Raw genomic sequence first — 16,863 nt, 5'->3', positions numbered from 1 at the left:
CGCCGTTGTGGAAGGTTGGATCATCAGAGCAGATGCATCGGAGACGGAGAATAGGATGGAGTCCTTACAGGAGGCAGGGTGTGAGGAAGTGTAGTCAAGGTGGCCGTAGGGGTTGGTGGGCTTATAATGAATATTAGTGGACACCCTATCCCCAGAGATGGAGACAGAGAAGTTGAGGAAGGGAAATTTTGGAGATGGACCATGTAAAGGTGCGAGAAGGGTAGTAATTGGAAGCAAAGTTGGTAAAGTTTTATAGCTCGGGGCGGGAGGAGGAAACGGCAGCAATACGGTCATCGATGTTCCAGAAAAGAGTTGGGGAGGGGGCCTTAGTAGTACTGGAACAAGGAATGTTCAACATATCCCACAACAAGACAGACATAACTCGGACCTATGCGGGTACCCATAGCAACAGCTTTTAGTTGAAGGAAGTGAGTGGAGTTGAAGGAGAGGTTGTTCAGTGTGAAAACAAGTTCAGCCAGGCAGAGGAGGGTGGTGGTGGATGGGGACTGGTTGGGCCTCTGTTCAAGGAAGAAGCGGAGTGCCCTCAAACTGTCCTGGTGGGGGATGGAGGTGTAGAGAGATTGGACGTCCATAGTGAAGAGGAGGCGGTTAGGGCCAGGAAACTGGGAATTGTCAAAATGATGTAGGGTGGCTGAAGAGTCACGGATGTAAGTGGGAAGAGACTGGACCAGGGAGAAAAGATAGTCAAGATAAGAAGAAATAAGTTCACTGGGGCAGGAACAGGCTGGAACGATGGGTCTGCCAGGACTGTCCTGTTCATGGATTTTAGGAAGGAGGTAGAAGCGGGCTGTCTGGGGTTACAGGACTATGAGGTTGGAAGCAGTAGAGGGAAGATCTCCGGAGGAGTTGAGGTCAGGGACAGTCACTTGATGTTCGGTGGTGGGGATCATGGTCCGGGGGAGGTAGGAAGAAGTGTCTGAGAGTTGACGCTCAGCTCTGCAAGGTAGAGGTCGGTACGCCAGACAACAACAGCACCACCCTTGTCTGCAGGTGTGATCACAACGTCGGGGTTAGACCTGAGAGAACGGAGTGCAGCAAGTTCAGAGGGGGACAAGTCCGAGTAAGCGCGCGGAGCAGAGAAATTGAGACGGCCGATGTCTCGCCAATAGTTCTCAATGAAAAATGTGGGTAAGAGGCCAGAGGGAGGGGTCCAGGTGGAGGCAGAATGCTGGAGGTGGGTGAATGTGTCTGCTGGTCGGGGGGAGGACTCCTGGTCAAAGAAGTGAGCATGGAGGCAAAGGCAACAGAAGAAGAGCTCAACATCATGCCGAGCGTGAAATTCATTGAGGTGGGGGCGTAAGGGGATAAAACTGAGTCCTTTGCTGAGTACAAATCATTCAGCATCAGAGAGGGGAAGGTTAGAGCGTACGGTGGATGCACGCAAGGGGTCGGATCAGAAGGGATGGAGTCAGAGAGAAATGGTCCATGGTCTGTCTCCGACACTTCCCTTCCCTTCCTCGACTTCTCTGTCTACAGCTCTGGGGATAGGCTATTAATATTCATTATAAGCCCACCGACTCCTACAGCTACCTCGACTGTACTTGTTCACACCCTTCCTCCTGTAAGGACTTCATTCCATTCTCCCAGTTTCTCCATCTCCGACGCATCTGCTCTGAGCCACAACAGTGCCTCTGATATGTCTTCCGTTGTCCCCAATCGAGGATTTCCCCCACTGGTTGACGCGGCATTCAACCGTGTCCGGCCCATTTCCCACACCTCTGCCATCACACCTTCCCCTCCCTCCCAGAACCGCGACAGGGTTCCCCTTGTCCCCATTTTCCACCCCACCAGCCTCCATGTCCAGAGGATCATGCTCTGCCATTTCCGCCACCTCCAGCGTGATGCCACCACCAAATGCATCTTCCCCTCCACTCGGCTGTCAGCATTCCAAAGCGAATGTTCCCTCCGCGACACCCTGGTCCACTCCTCCATTATCCCCACCACCTCGTCCCCTTCCCACGGCACCTTCCCATGCAATCGCAAGAGGTGTAATACCTGCCCATTTACCTCCTCTTTCCTCACTATCCAAGGCCCCAAACACTCCTTTCAGGTGAAGCAGCAATTTACTAGTACTCCTTCCAATTTATTATACTGTATTCACTGCTCACAATGCGGTCTCCTCTACATTGTGGTGACTGCTTTGCTGAATACCTCCGCTCAGTCCGAAAGCATGACCCCAAGCTTCCGGTTGCTTGTCATTTCAACACTCCCATCTGCTCTCGTGCCACATTTCTGTCTTTGGCCTACTCCAGTGTTCCAGTGAACATCAACGCAAGCTCAAGGAGCAGCATCTGATCTTTCGACAGCCATGCGGACTGAACATTGAGTTCAATAACTTCAGAGCCTGACTGGCCTTTTTTAATGTTTTTTTTAACCATGTGCCTGCTTTTCATGTATTCAGAGCTGCTCATTACTCCACTATTAACAGTCTCTCTGGACTAATGCTTTGTCTTTCACCACAAGCATTAACACACACTTTGGCTTTGTCCCAGGACAGCTTTGTTATTTAATCTCTCCTGCCCTATCAAACACCTTCCCCTTTGTTTGCTCCCCCCCCCTCCCCTGCACTTGCTTAGAACCTAATTCTTTTCTAACCTTTGCCAGTTCTAATGAAAGGTCACAGACCTGAAACATTAACTTTGTTTCTCTCTTCACAGATGCTGCCTGACCTGCTGAGTATTTCCAGCACTTTGTTTTTGTTTCAGATATATAGCATCTGCAGTATTTTGCTTTTATTTTCCTAAGGCAACATGTGGAACAGTGACAGATGAGATACATAAATGACTTGGACCTTGGAATACAGAGTAGAATTTCAAAATTTGTTGATACCAAATTTGGAGTTGTGGCAAACAGTGACGATGATATAAATACATCCTGAAACCATTGAGACATTCCTGAATTGAATGGGTTCTTCTGAAACAGAGTGTTTAACATGTATTATTTCCAAGTTTGCTGATGACACAAAACTAGGTGAGAATGTAGGTTGTGAGGAGAATGCAAAGAGGCTTCGAGGGGATTTAGACAGGCTAAGTGAGTGGGCACGAAGGTGGCAGATAGAATATAATGTGGAAAAATGTGAAGTAGTCTTTGGTCGGAAAAACAAAAATGCAGAGTATTTATTAAATGGTGAGAGATTGGGAAGTGTTGATGTTCAGTGGGACCTGGGTGTCCTTGTTCATTATCTTGTCCATCTTTTATAGAATCCTCTTGAACCTTTCCACTATTTGATTCCCTTTTTGAAGTCACTGAAACCTAACATGCAGGTGCATTTAGCAATTATTTAGGCAAATGGTATGTTGGCCTTTATTGGAAGGGGATTTGAGTACAGGAGTAAAGAAGTCTAGCTACAATTATGTAGAGCCTTGGTGAGACCACACCTGGAGCATGGTGTACAGTTTTGGTGTCCTCACCTAAGGAAGGATATACTTGCCATAGAGGGAGTGCCACACAGGTTCACCAGACTGATCCCTGGGGAGAGATTGAGGAGACTGGGCCTATATTCTCTAGAATTTAGAAGAATAAGAGGTAATCTCATTGAAGCACACAAAATTCTTACAGGGCTCAATGGGGTAGATGCAAGAAGGATGTTTCCCCTGGCTAGGGTGATGGGTTGAATCCAGGGCAGACAGTCTCAGAATAAGAGGTAGGCCATTCAGGACTGAGATGCGGAGGAATTTCTTCACTCAGATGTTGGTAAATCTTTGGAGGGCTGTGGAGACTCAGTCATGAGTATGTACACGACAGAGATTGATAGATTTCTAGATACTAAAGATTTCAAGGGATATGGGGATAGTCTGGGAAAATGACTTTGAGATGGAAGATCAGCCAGGATCTAGTTGAATGGTGGACCAGGCTCGAGGGGCCGAATTTTTAAAAATTCATGCATGGGATGTGGGCGTCGCTGGCTAGGCCAGCATTTATTGCCCATTCATAATTGCCCTTGAGAAGGTGGTGGTGAGCTGCCTTCTTGAACCGCTGCAGTCCATGTGAGGTAGGTACACCCACAGTGCTTTTAGGAAGGGAGTTCCAGAATTTTGACCCAGCGACAGTCAAGGAACGGTGATATATTTCCAAGTCAGGATGGTGTGTGACTTGGAGAGGAACTTGCAGGTGGTGGTGTTCCCATGCATTTGCTGCCCTTGTCCTTCCAGTTGGTAGAGGTCGCGGGTTTGGAAGGTGCTGTCTAAGGAGCCTTGGTGCGTTGCTGCAGTGCATCTTGTAGATGGTACACACTGCTGCCACTGTGCGTCGATGGTGGAGGGAGTGAATGTTTGTAGATGGGGTGCCAATCAAGCGGGCTGCTTTGTCCTGGATGGTGTCGAGCTTCTTGAGTGTTGTTAGAGCTGCACCCATCCAGGCAAGTGGAGAGTATTCCATCACACTCCTGACTTGTGCCTTGTAGATGGTGGATAGGCTTTGGGGAGTCAGGAGGTGAGTTACTCGCCGCAGGATTCCTAGCCTCTGACCTGCTCTTGTAGCCATGGTATTTATATGCCAATCCAGTTCAGTTTCTGGTCAATGGTAGCCCCTAGGATGTTGATAGCGGGGGATTCAGCGATGGTAATGCTACTGAATGTCAAGGGGTGATGGCTAGATTCTCTCTTGTTGGAGATGGTCATTGCTTGGCACTTGTGTGGCACGAATGTTACTTGCCACTTCTCAGCCCAAGCCTGGATATTGTCCAGGTCTTGCTGCGTTTCTACACGGACTGCTTCAGTATCTGAGGAACCACGAATGGTGTTGAACATTGTGCAATCATCAGCGAACATCCCCACTTCTGACCTTATGATTGAAGGAAGGTCATTGATGAAGCAGCTGAAGATGGTTGGGCCTAGGACACTACCCTGAGGAACTCCTGCAGTGATGTCCTGGAGCTCAGATGATTGAACTCCAACAACTACAACCATCTTCCTTTGTGCTAGATATGACTCCAGCCAGCGGAGGGTTTTCCCCCTGATTCCTATTGAACTCAGTTTTGCTAGGGCTCCTTGATGCCATACTCGGTCAAATACTACCTTGATGTCAAGGGCAGTTACTGTCACCTCACCTCTTGAGTTCAGCTCTTTTGTCCATGTTTGAACCAAGGCTGTAATGAGGTCAGGAGCTGAGTGGCCCTGGTGGAACCCAAATTGAGCGTCACTGAGCAGGTTATTGCTAAGCAAGTGCCGCTTGATGGCACTGTTGATGACACCTTCCATCACTTTACTGACGATTGAGAGTAGGCTGATGGGGCGGTAATTGGCCGGGTTGGACTTGTCCTGCTTTTTGTGCGCAGGATATACCTAAACAATTTTCCACATTGCAGGGTAGATGCCCGTGTTGTAGCTGAACTGGAACAGCTTGGCTAGGGGCGCGGCAAGTTCTGGAGCACAGGACTTCAGTACTATTGCCAGAATATTGTCGGGGCCCATAGCTTTTGCAGTATCCAGTGCCTTCAGTCGTTTCTTGATATCACACAGAGTTAATCGAATTGGCTGAAGTCTTGCATCTGTGATGCTGGGGACTTCAGGAGGAGGCCGAGATGGATCATCAACTTGGCACTTCTGGCTGAAGATTGTTGCAAATGCTTTAGCCTTATCTTTCGCACTGATGTGCTGGGCTCCCCCATCATTGAGGTTGGGGATATTTGTGGAGCCACCTCCTCCAGTCAGTTGTTTAATTGTCCACCCCCATTCACGGCTGGATGTGGCAGGACTGCAGAGCTTAGATCTGATCCGTTGGTTATGGGATCGCTTAGCTCTGTCTATCGCATGCTGCTTTTGCAGCTTGGCATGCCGATAATCCTGTGTTGTAGCTTCACCAGGTTGACACCTCATTTTGAGGTATGCCTGGTGCTGCTCCTGGCATGCCCTCCTGCACTCTTCATTGAACCAGGGTTGGTCTCCTGGCTTGATGGTAATGGTAGAGTGGGGGATATGTCGGGCCATGAGGTTACAGATTGTGGTTGAGTACAATTCTGCTGCTGCTGATGGCCCACAGCGTCTCATGGATGCCCAGTTTTGCATTGCTAGATCTATGAAGTAGCCACGCCATAAGATTATACCCATCCAGGTATCAATGCATGGCCATGGATTCTGCATCCTGACCTATTGTGGTTACAACAGGAGAGAGGGCCATGTGTCTCCTAACACAAGCTAATATGAGATTTTGACCTTTAAAAAGTAGCTCCTTGGGGGGAAGAGAGAGAGAGAAGGTAGATCAAGGAAACATCTCACAAAGCCTGTGAGAAGGATGCAGACAAGAAATGCTGATGACCAAGAACAGCCACCACAGCAGAGACATTACAAAGTGACTGAGACTAACCATCTGTGAAGGTAACAAACTACACACCACCAGCTTTGGGCTGTTACAACCACTATAGCTGTATAATACCTCCACAAATTCAAGCCTGTGAATAATCAACTTTAAAAAAAAAAGACTTCCTCTGAGAAGACACAATAATCTTCTGTAAAACAGTTGCCTCATTTGGGACTTTAAACAAGCTCTTATCCTTTTCTATTCTTCACGTGTATGTGTCAGGTTGCGATAATTTTGAGATTTGTTTAAAGATCTTTTTTTACTTACGAGAAAACCTGTCATTTGTCTCTTTATTTGACCCTCGAGACACTTGGGGTGGGGAGGGGCTACCAAAACACGATTATGGTCAGTTGGGAGGTGAACTGTGGGAACCACCCACACCCTTTATCACCTGACGGTAACGGTGCATGAGCATTGATCTTTGAATGTGATAGGACATATTGAGAAAGTGGTTAGCAACGCATATGGGATCTTTGGGCTTCATAGAGGCATAGAGTACAAAAGCAGAGAAGTTATGCTGAACCTTTGTAAACTTCTGGTTAGGCCCCAACTAGAGTATTGTGTCCAGTTCTGGTCACCACACTTTAGGAAGGATGTGATGGCCCTTGAGACGGTGCAGGGGAGGTTTACCAGAATGGTTCCAGGGATGGGGGATTTTAGTTATGAGGTTAGGTTGTAAAAGCTGGGGTTGATCTCCCTGGAGTGAAGAGATTGAGGGGAGATTTGATAGAGATGTACAAGTTTACGACAGGCTTAGATAAATTAACAAAAAACGTTCCCTTTAACTAATGGTACAAGGCTGGGGGGGACACAAATTGAAGGTTTTGGGCAAGAAATGCAAGGGGAAGAAGAATTTCTTTTAATGCATTGAGTGGTAATGACCTGGTCCCGCTGTCCATGAGAGTGGTGGAAGCGGAGATGTTCAATGATTTCAAAAGGAAATTGGATTGGCATTTGGAAATAAACCTGCGGGGCTGTGAAGACTGAGCATGGGAGTCATAGAGTTATACAGCACAGCAATAGGAGTGGACTGACTGGATTACTTCATGGAGAGCCAGCATGGACTCCATTGTCTGAATGGCCTCCTCCTATGTTGTAAATGACTCTGAGATGGGTTCAGTTTTTGTCTCTCTCTTCAGCTAATATGGAAGTTCAGGACTGCTAGGCTGCCTATCACTAAACAAATAAAGCTCCTTTTATTAGTGTTGCAAAACTCAGATAGCCTTTAGTTTAATGCGAGGCTTGCATAAATTGAAAGAACAAAGTCTCATTCTTTTAGGGGTATTTAAGGACAAAACTCATGTCTTTGACCCTTCTGTTTGCACACAGTTCTTTATTCAACTTCTTCAATCCCATTACTCTGCACTCTCCCCTTAACTCCATTAAACTAGGTTGCTGGTCTCTGGCATGCTGGGCTCTACTCCTACATGAAGCACACGGGGCTGTTTCCCATGCTTGCATTACTAAAGTCAGCTTCCTTGAAAGTAGCATCAGATTACAGTTTTATTGGACCAAAGGCTTGGATGTCGCTGAGAGGGGGAGACCTGGGCATCTGTACCAGATGGCTGTACTCCCAAAATATCAGTTGCAAGTAGATTGCAAAGGAAGGAAGTAGTGGAATAAAAACAAAATACTGTGGATGCTGGAAATCTGAAATGAAAACAAAGTGCTGGAAATGCACAGCTGGTCTGGCAGCATCTGTAGAGAGAGAAACAGTTAATGTTTCGGGCCGGCTATGACTCTTCTTCAGAACTACCTTCTTCTGAAGAGTCATATCCGACTCGAAGCACTAACTCTTTTTCTCTCTCTCTCTCTCTCTCTCTCCACAGATGCTGCCAGACTTGCTGAGTATTTCCAGCAATTTGTATTTATTAAGGAAGTATTGGGGATGGGGCCTCAATGTTAGGAGGTGAAACCAGAGATGGAGTAATTGGGGAGGGGTGGGGGAGTGGTTAGAATCTCTAGAAGGACCTTGGGCTGTTTTTCTACTTAAAGCTGAAAACAGCATGATTTTTTCCCCCAACCGTTTAGTGTGTGTGGTTACCAGTCAGCAATGTTGAGGCTCACCAGAGTATTACAATCACACAAAAATGATACTTATTTATAAAATAGGTGAATGAAGTAAGCATTGAGTCAGAGACCAGGTAGATACTTCTGAGGGGTAAATGTGGTGCAAACAGGTTAGAGAGTAGAAAATATATTTGAGACCATCGCATCATTCTTTAGAAATGAAACCTCTTAAACCGATTTCGGGCCCAGATCCAATCATGTTAAAGGGTTTTGTTTTGTAACTATGTAGGCATCTGTGCAGCATGTATTGGGAGAAACTTAAGACATTTGTAAACCTGCTATCAGTTTTTAAAGTTCTTTATGTGGGAAGTTTAGTTTCACTTTTTTAATACTTATAATTTAAAATAAAAATCAAGGACATTGGCACTCCTGGCATTCCAATAGCTGCCGATACAGAGGAAGGCTTAATTGCATTTGTTAATTTGTATGGAAAGTATGAATGCTAGTGTATCAGATGATTCACATCGGTAGAGTTGCTTGTTTTTGACAGGTGCCAGTGATGATGCTGTCAGTTGTGCAGTTATGCTGGAAGTTCTGCATGCGCTGTCTAATTCATCTACTCCCCTGCAACATGCAGTCATATTTCTTTTCAATGGAGCAGAAGAGAATATTTTGCAAGTAAGTTGTAACACTGATCAACATGTTGAATATATGTAATGCAAAAGTAGTATTGCACAAGCCTTTCTGACCTTGAATGCAACATCCTGTGCTTGTTTTATTTTTTGGCAGGCAAGCCACGGGTTTATTACACAGCACCCTTGGGTTAAACAAATAAGGGCATTTATTAACCTGGAAGCTGCTGGTGTAGGTGGGAAGGAGCTTGTTTTTCAGACAGGTAACTCTTTTTTTGTTTGTAGCAGAGATTGTAGTTATTATTCAATGGCTGCTGTATGTGTTCTGTTTAATTAGAAATATCAAGAATCGTATTTCAAAACCTCCTATTTACACTTTTCTGTCCGTCTGTCGTTTATTCTTTTTATCCCTATTTTGGATTCCTTCCTATTTCCTGCCAGTACCATTCATCCAGCGGTCTCTACAATCCTGTAATTGACTAGCAAAAGATGGCTGATGGTGGTCTGCATTAATTTGTAGTGTTGTCTGTTCTTACTTCTCCCTCTTGTCCTGGGACAGTGTTTTACTTCTTTTCATTTTCTACTCTTCACCTCCAAAGGTCAATACATTTGAGGCTTTAAATATGTATTCCATGATGTAATGTGCCAGCATATCATATGTTGTCAAATGAAATTCACCACTTCACAGGTGGCCTATGAAATCTGACCATGGTGTTGCTCCAGTTTACAGTTTGAAAATGCAATTGTTTTGACCTGGAAAGGGGGGCCTTGGTTGATAAGTTATGTTTTTCGATTGAGGTGGGGCTATGTGTTGTCCCGCTAGGTATGCCACAGTTGGGTGTCATTGTGCCACTGACTTAGTTTGTAGGATATCAACACCCGACGAGATGTGGGTTGCCTCGTTTGTGGTATGTTCACACTCTGGGGCCATATCTTATTTAAGGTGACTGCTCAGTACATGATACAGGTTCAGTTGTTTCCACCCCTTGCAGGGGAGGGATCAAAATTGAAATGAAAAGACTGGTGTGATAGTGATACCAACTTCAAACTGTCTGCATGCTTTAAGCTGCTTTTATATCATGGGAGACCTGTGCTAGCATTGGCAGTTCCCGAAGCCAGGACTTCGACCAGCTGGTGGCAACTTGAAGGCTGGCTGGGAAGACTTTTTCTTTATGCTGGCTTTTCCTGGTGACTGGCCTTAGGCAGGTTTACCCTTGAATTGTAGTCATCTATCCGGTGCGAGTGTGGGTCTCTGTATCGTATAAAAGCAGCATTAGAGGACGTGGAAACTTGGACTAACTGAGCAAGTATATTTGTTTTTTTTTTCATGCTGTAATATGAATTTTTGGTAGGCTTTAGATTTCTCCCGGTACTGGATGCGCACTAGTGATTTAAGAGAAGTGCTTCAAATAAAACAGTTTTGAGTACTGAGCAATAATTTTAATGCCAAACCAGTTTTCTAATGGATGCTGGAAAGCCGAGTGGTACTGTAGTAGAAAAAGTAATCTCTCATCATCTTAACCGGTATACTGAGAACACTGGATTTGTTCTGCATCCATTTACTGATCCTGCAATGTGCAAATGCTGGTCTTGTCTTCCAGTCTTTGATGAGCCATATCTCTGCTGCCACTGAAGCCTTGTACATGCTTGGGTCAACTCCAGGCACAACGACTGCAACAGTCTCTTCATTGGTCTTCGATCTTCTACCCTTCATAAACTCTCCGTTTGTCCAAAACTTGGCTGCTGGCGTTCTGTCCACACTATGTCACTGTAGTTCCTCAACCAGTCCATACTAATCTGAAATAAAAACAGAAAATGATGAAAGGTCATTGACCTGAAATGGTAACTCGATTTCTTTTGCCACAGATGCTATCTGACCTGCTATTTCCAGAATTTTCTTTTTTTTTTAAGAATTTGAGCATCCACAGTATTTTTGCTTTTGCTTTCATACTAGCCTATGTTGGTTTCCTATCCCTGCCACCTTAAATTTGCTCTTCATATAACTGAATGTAGGTGTGGTCACCTATACATTAAGTTCCAAAGGGCAGAGTGGAGCCTGGCACTGAGCCAGCAAGGGAGGGGAAAATTGGAAATTCAGTGAACGCTCATTTGCCAAATTGGTTCTCTGTTCTGGGGATGATAGGAAAATCTTTTCAATTACTCTTGAATTGACTAACTGTCCTATGCCTGTGTTTTGTTATTGTTGCATCATGAAGTCCAAACACTAACACCGATATTCACAGCCATCCAAGCCCAGCAGGTAGGGTTGAGCTTTGGAGGTACCAAAATGAATCAGCTGCCCAGGCCCGAAACAAACTCTGGAGTAATTCACTCCAGTTTGCTAGCTGGAATGAGAGATGCTTTTTCCTTGTGATCCTAAAGATCTGCTTTTTTTTCTCCTGAAGGTCCTGAAAATCCTTGGTTGGTTCAGGCGTATGTTCGTGCAGCTAAACATCCTTTTGCTTCAGTTGTTGGTCAGGAAGTATTTCAGAGCGGGATCATTCCCTCTGACACTGATTTCCGAATCTATCGGGACTATGGCAATATTCCAGGTACAAATGTTTCTTTATTGGTTATTTTTGTTCTAGTAAATTGACTACAATTCAGACTAGGTATTCCTGAATTCATATAAATATTGTGCATTCAGTTTTAACTTTCAGACCACCTTCCTCATTTCTCAAATTTTTAAAAATTATTTATTTTGAAGGCTTAATGTTGAATCACGGAACCATCTGTTGGGCAGCACTTCACATTAGCGCACTAGCACTGAATGTTGGGGAGTGGAAAGCCACAGGCTTGCATTCGCACTATGTTCAGTTCTTAATCTGAGGCATTCCAAGTGAAGCTCTGGCATCTCCTGGAGCACAAATATAAATTCAGATGGCATGTTGTTGCTGGGGTGGCTGTTGTGCAAATCTGTTCTTCACCCAGAGAAGGCATTGCCACTGGAATCTGGTTGCCCAGCCTTTACACATTGAAGATATGGGAGGATTTGCCTTAAGAAAATTGAGGGTGTGTGCCATTTTTAAATACACTCGGCTTAAAATAAATACCTGGAATTGTGGAAAATGGCTCTCCTTTATTGACTATTTAAAAAAAAAACTCTTTTAGCACCAAATCAATACTGCTGTTTAAGAAGAATATGGCGGAACCTTGATGCCTATCATAGTGAAGAGATCGCTTCCATTCCCTTCCTCCACTGATGGGTTCGGTAATTAGATGATAGAGTTTCTGCTGTTTGTTTTTACTGGTTCTTTCACTGCCTTCCTGGGTTGTTCTAGAACTTCATCAGTGAAATGAGCATTTGAATTTTCATTATTCACCAATGTACTGTGGTAATGAGTTCTATTCCCATCTTCTGTACTTGGAAACAGTCACTTGGAATATTTAGAAGTAAAACAGTAAAAGTAAAACCTTACTCCCACTGTGCTGCCAGCCCAAACCTGACTCCAATGAAAATTTTTGGCAGATAATGGCAATAATTTTAATTGAGGTTTTAGTCCTGATGGGTTTCTGCGTTTCGTGTTCTGAGATGACATAAAAGTTTATTGTGTTACTAATTTGCTTGGGAGCATCTTATCATGTGTGTTGTTTTACAGGAATAGACCTGGCTTTCATTGAAAATGGTTATATTTACCACACAAAGTATGATACAGCAGACCGAATTCCTCTAGACTCCATTAAGAGGGCTGGTCAGTATCCTGTAGCACTTACTGTGTAATAATAATGTGTACATTTGTTTTTGAACAAAATTTTTCAAAATATGTAACTTGTGACAATGAAATGATCATTTATCGTGCCATCAGTTGCAATTAATTTTTAAACTGAGAATTTAGTTTTGCACATGGGTTCACCACTGGGTACCTATTAATTATTGAGGATCATTGAGTTCAATTAACCCCTTCATAGATATAATCATGGCCCAGCTTAGCTAGTTAGAATCATAAGATTTTTACAGCACAGAAGTATTCTTTTGGCACATTGTGCCTGCATTAGCTTGAAGTACTTGTCCAGTTATCGTTCAAAACAGAGTTGTCCAACATACGGCCTGCGGGTAGGATCCGGCCCGCCATACTTTGCCAACCGGCCCATGGATGTAGACTGTATCCAGGCCGTTCCTTATCCTGGCGAGGGGTTCGTAACTGGAGATGAGAAATTTCCCTTTGTCAGACTGGCTTTTTAAATAGATAACAACTTTGTTTCACAGCTGAAGGTGTGGGGGGGGGGAGGGAGGGAGTGTGGGGAGGGAGGGAGTGTAGTGGAGGGCTGGGAGGGAGGAGTGTGGGGGGAGGGTGGGAGGGAGTCGTGGGGGAGTGTGGGAGGGAGTGTGGGGAGGGAGGTGGGAGGTGGAGGAGGAGGGGGAGTGAGAGGGGAGGAGGTGTGGGGAGGGTGAGAGGCGAGTGTGGGGGAGGTGAGAGGGGAGTGTCGAGAGGGACGGAGTGGGGGGAGAGCTGAGTGGGGGGAGGGTGAGAGGGAGGAGTGGGAGGAGGGAGAGGAGTGGGGGAGGTGAGAGGGAGTGTGGGGGAGGGTAGAGAGGAGTGTGGGGGGGAGGGTGAGAGGGGAGTGTGGAGGTGAGAGGGAGTGTGGGGGAGGGTGAGAGGGAGTGTGGGGAGAGGGTGAGAGAGGTGAGTGTGGGAGGTGAGGGGCTGAGGGTGAGGGAGTGTGGGGGGAGGGTGAGAGGAGTGAGTGAGAGGGGCGTGTGGAGGGAGTGTGGGGGTGTGGGGGAGTGTGGGGGGAGTGTGGAGGCAGAGGTGTGGCGAGAGAGAGAGAGATAGAGGTGGAGCGAGAGAGAGTGAGAGATAGAGGTGGCGAGAGAGAGTGAGAGAGAGAGGTGCAGAGAGAGAGAGAGAGTGGGCGAGAGAGAGATAGGAGGTGGCGAGAGAGAGATAGAGAGGTGGGCGAGAGAGAGATAGAGGTGGGCGAGAGAGAGATAGAGGTGGGCGAGAGAGAGATAGAGGTGGGCGAGAGAGAGAGAGAGATAGTGGGCGAGAGAGAGAGAGAGAGAGAGAGTCTGGCGAGAGAGAGAGCAGATAGGCCGTAGAGCGAGAGAGAGAGCAGAGATAGAGTGGGCGAGAGAGACGAGAGAGAGAGTGTGAGAGAGGAAGAGGTGGGCGAGAGAGAGAGAGAGAGTGTGAGAGAGGTGTGGGCGAGAGAGAGAGAGAGAGAGTGTGAGAGAGGGTGTGGCGAGAGAGAGAGAGAGAGTGTGAGGGACTGTGGAGAGATGAGAGAGGTGAGAGAGAGTGTGAGAGAGGGTGGCGAGAGAGAGTGAGACGAGAGTGTGAGAGAGGGGTGGGCGAGAGAGTGAGAGAGAGTGTAGAGAGAGGGTGTGGAGATGAGAGTGAGAGTGTGAGAGAGGGGTGGGCGAGAGAGTGGAGAGGTGAGAGAGGGGTGGGCGAGAGAGTGAGAGTGTGAGAGAGGGGTGGGCGAGAGAGTGAGAGTGTGAGAGAGGGTGGGCGAGAGAGAGTGCAGAGTCGTGAGAGAGGGGTGTGGCGAGAGAGTGAGAGTGTGAGAGAGGGGTGGGCGAGAGAGTGAGAGTGTGAGAGAGGTGTGGCGAGAGAGTGAGAGTGTGAGAGAGGGGTGGGCGAAGAGGAGAGAGTGAGAGTGTGTGAGAGAGGGGTGGGCGAGAGAGAGAGAGGTGTGAGAGAGGGGTGGCGAGAGAGAGAGAGTGTGAGAGAGGGGTGGGCGAGAGAGAGAGATGTGTGTGAGAGAGGGTGTGGGTGAGAGTAGAGAGAGTGAGAGAGAGAGAGTGTGAGAGAGGGGTGGGCGAGAGAGAGAGAGTGTGAGAGAGGGTGGGCGAGAGAGAGAGAGTGTGAGAGAGGGTGTGCGAGAGAGAGAGAGTGTGAGAGAGGGGTGGGCGATGTGAGAGAGAGGTGGGCGTAGAGAGAGAGGTGGGCGGTGAGAGAGAGTGGCGGTGTGAGAGAGGTGGGCGGGTGAGAGAGAGTGGGCGGTGAGAGAGAGGTGGGCGGTGAGAGAGGTGGCGGTGAGAGAGATGTGGGCGGTGAGAGAGAGGTGGGCGGTGAGAGAGAGAGGTGGTGCGGAGAGAGAGAGAGAGAGATGGTGGGTGAGAGAGAGAGAGAGAGAGATGTGGTGGGTGGAGAGAGAGAGAGAGAGAGAGGTGGGTGGGTGAGAGTGAGAGAGAGAGAGAGAGAGAGAGAGAGGTGTGAGAGAGAGAGAGAGAGTGGGTGGTGAGAGAGAGAGAGAGAGGTGGGTGGGTGAGAGAGAGAGAGAGGATGGGTGTGAGAGAGAGACAGAGAGGTGGTGTGAGAGAGAGAGAGAGAGGGTGGGTGGGTGAGAGAGAGAGAGAGAGGTGGTGGTGAGAGAGAGAGAGAGAGGTGGGTGAGAGAGAGAGAGAGAGGTGGAGGGTGAGAGAGAGAGGTGGTGTGGTGAGAGAGAGAGAGAGAGAGAGGTGGGTGGGTGAGAGAGAGAGAGAGAGGTGGGTGAGAGAGAGAGAGAGAGAGAGAGGTGGGTGGGTGAGAGAGAGAGAGAGAGGTGGGTGGGTGAGAGAGAGAGAGAGAGAGAGAGGTGGGTGAGAGAGAGAGAGAGAGGTGGGTGGGTGAGAGAGAGAGAGGGAGAGAGAGAGAGAGAGAGAGGGTGGGTGTGGAGAGAGAGAAGAGAGAGAGAGAGGTGGGTGTGGTGAGAGAGAGAGAGAGAGAGAGAGAGGGGTGGGTGAGAGAGAGAGAGAGAGCAGAGGGGTGGGTGAGAGAGAGAGAGAGAGAGAGGGTGGGTGAGAGAGAGAGAGAGAGAGAGGGGTGGGTGAGAGAGAGAGAGAGAGAGAGAGAGGGTGGGTGAGAGAGAGAGAGAGAGAGAGGGGTGGGTGAGAGAGAGAGAGAGGGTGGGTGAGAGAGAGAGAGGGTGGGTGAGAGAGAGAGAGAGGGGTGGGTGAGAGAGAGAGAGAGGGTGGGTGAGAGAGAGAGAGAGGGTGGTGAGAGAGAGAGAGAGGGGTGGGTGAGAGAGAGAGAGAGGGTGGTGAGAGAGAGAGAGAGGGGTGGTGAGAGAGAGAGAGAGGGGTGGGTGAGAGAGAGAGAGAGGGGTGGGTGAGAGAGAGAGAGGGGGTGGGTGAGAGAGAGAGAGAGGGAGTGGGTGAGAGAGAGAGAGGGGGTGGGTGAGAGAGAGAGAGGGTGGGTGAGAGAGAGAGAGAGAGGTGGTGAGAGAGAGAGGGGTGGTGAGAGAGAGGGGTGGTGAGAGAGAGAGGGGGTGGGAGAGAGAGAGAGAGGGGTGGGTGGAGAGAGAGAGAGAGGAGGGGTGGTGAGAGAGAGAGAGAGAGAGGGGGAGTGGTGAGAGAGAGAGAGAGAGGGGTGGGTGAGAGAGATGAGAGAGAGGGTGGGTGAGAGAGAGAGAGAGAGGGTGGGTGAGAGAGAGAGAGAGGTGGGTGAGACGAGAGAGAGAGGGTGGGTGAGAGAGAGAGAGAGAGGGTGGGTGAGAGAGAGAGAGAGAGGGTGGTGGTGAGAGAGAGAGAGAGAGGGTGGGTTGAGAGAGAGAGAGAGGGGTGGGTGAGAGACGAGAGAGAGGGGTGGGTGAGAGAGAGAGAGAGGGTGGGTGAGAGAGAGAGAGGGGTGGGTGAGAGAGAGAGAGGGTGGTGAGAGAGAGAGAGAGGGGTGGGTGAGAGAGAGAGAGAGGGGTGGGTGAGAGAGAGAGAGAGGGTGGGTGAGAGAGAGAGAGAGGGGTGGTGAGAGAGAGAGAGAGAGAGGGGTGGGTGAGAGAGAGAGAGGGGTGGGTGAGAGAGAGAGAGAGGGGTGGGTGAGAGAGAGAGAGGGAGTGGGTGAGAGAGAGAGAGAGCGGGGTGGGTGAGAGAGAGAGAGGGGTGGGTGAGAGAGAGAGAGAGAGAGGGGTGGGTGAGAGAGAGAGAGAGAGGGTGAGAGAGAGGTGGTGAGAGAGATAGAGAGAGAGGTGGGTGAGAGAGATA

At 48.0% G+C, this 16,863-nt stretch overlaps 1 protein-coding gene across 1 annotated transcript in view; it reads left to right on the top strand.

Annotated features, from left to right (window-relative positions):
- The window catches only part of ermp1 (endoplasmic reticulum metallopeptidase 1), a 98,894-nt gene that overhangs the window by 14,781 nt on the left and 67,250 nt on the right, over nt 1–16,863 (top strand). The window contains exons 3-6 of the mRNA XM_068029065.1: nt 8,879–9,006; nt 9,118–9,223; nt 11,366–11,512; nt 12,560–12,652. Coding sequence (XP_067885166.1) covers nt 8,879–9,006; nt 9,118–9,223; nt 11,366–11,512; nt 12,560–12,652 — 474 coding nt within the window. The remainder of the gene's footprint in view (nt 1–8,878; nt 9,007–9,117; nt 9,224–11,365; nt 11,513–12,559; nt 12,653–16,863) is intronic.

This window comes from Heterodontus francisci, chromosome 4 (genome assembly GCF_036365525.1).
Source record: "Heterodontus francisci isolate sHetFra1 chromosome 4, sHetFra1.hap1, whole genome shotgun sequence".
Lineage (NCBI taxonomy): Eukaryota > Metazoa > Chordata > Chondrichthyes > Heterodontiformes > Heterodontidae > Heterodontus > Heterodontus francisci.
This window is presented reverse-complemented; position numbering and strand designations above follow the sequence as displayed.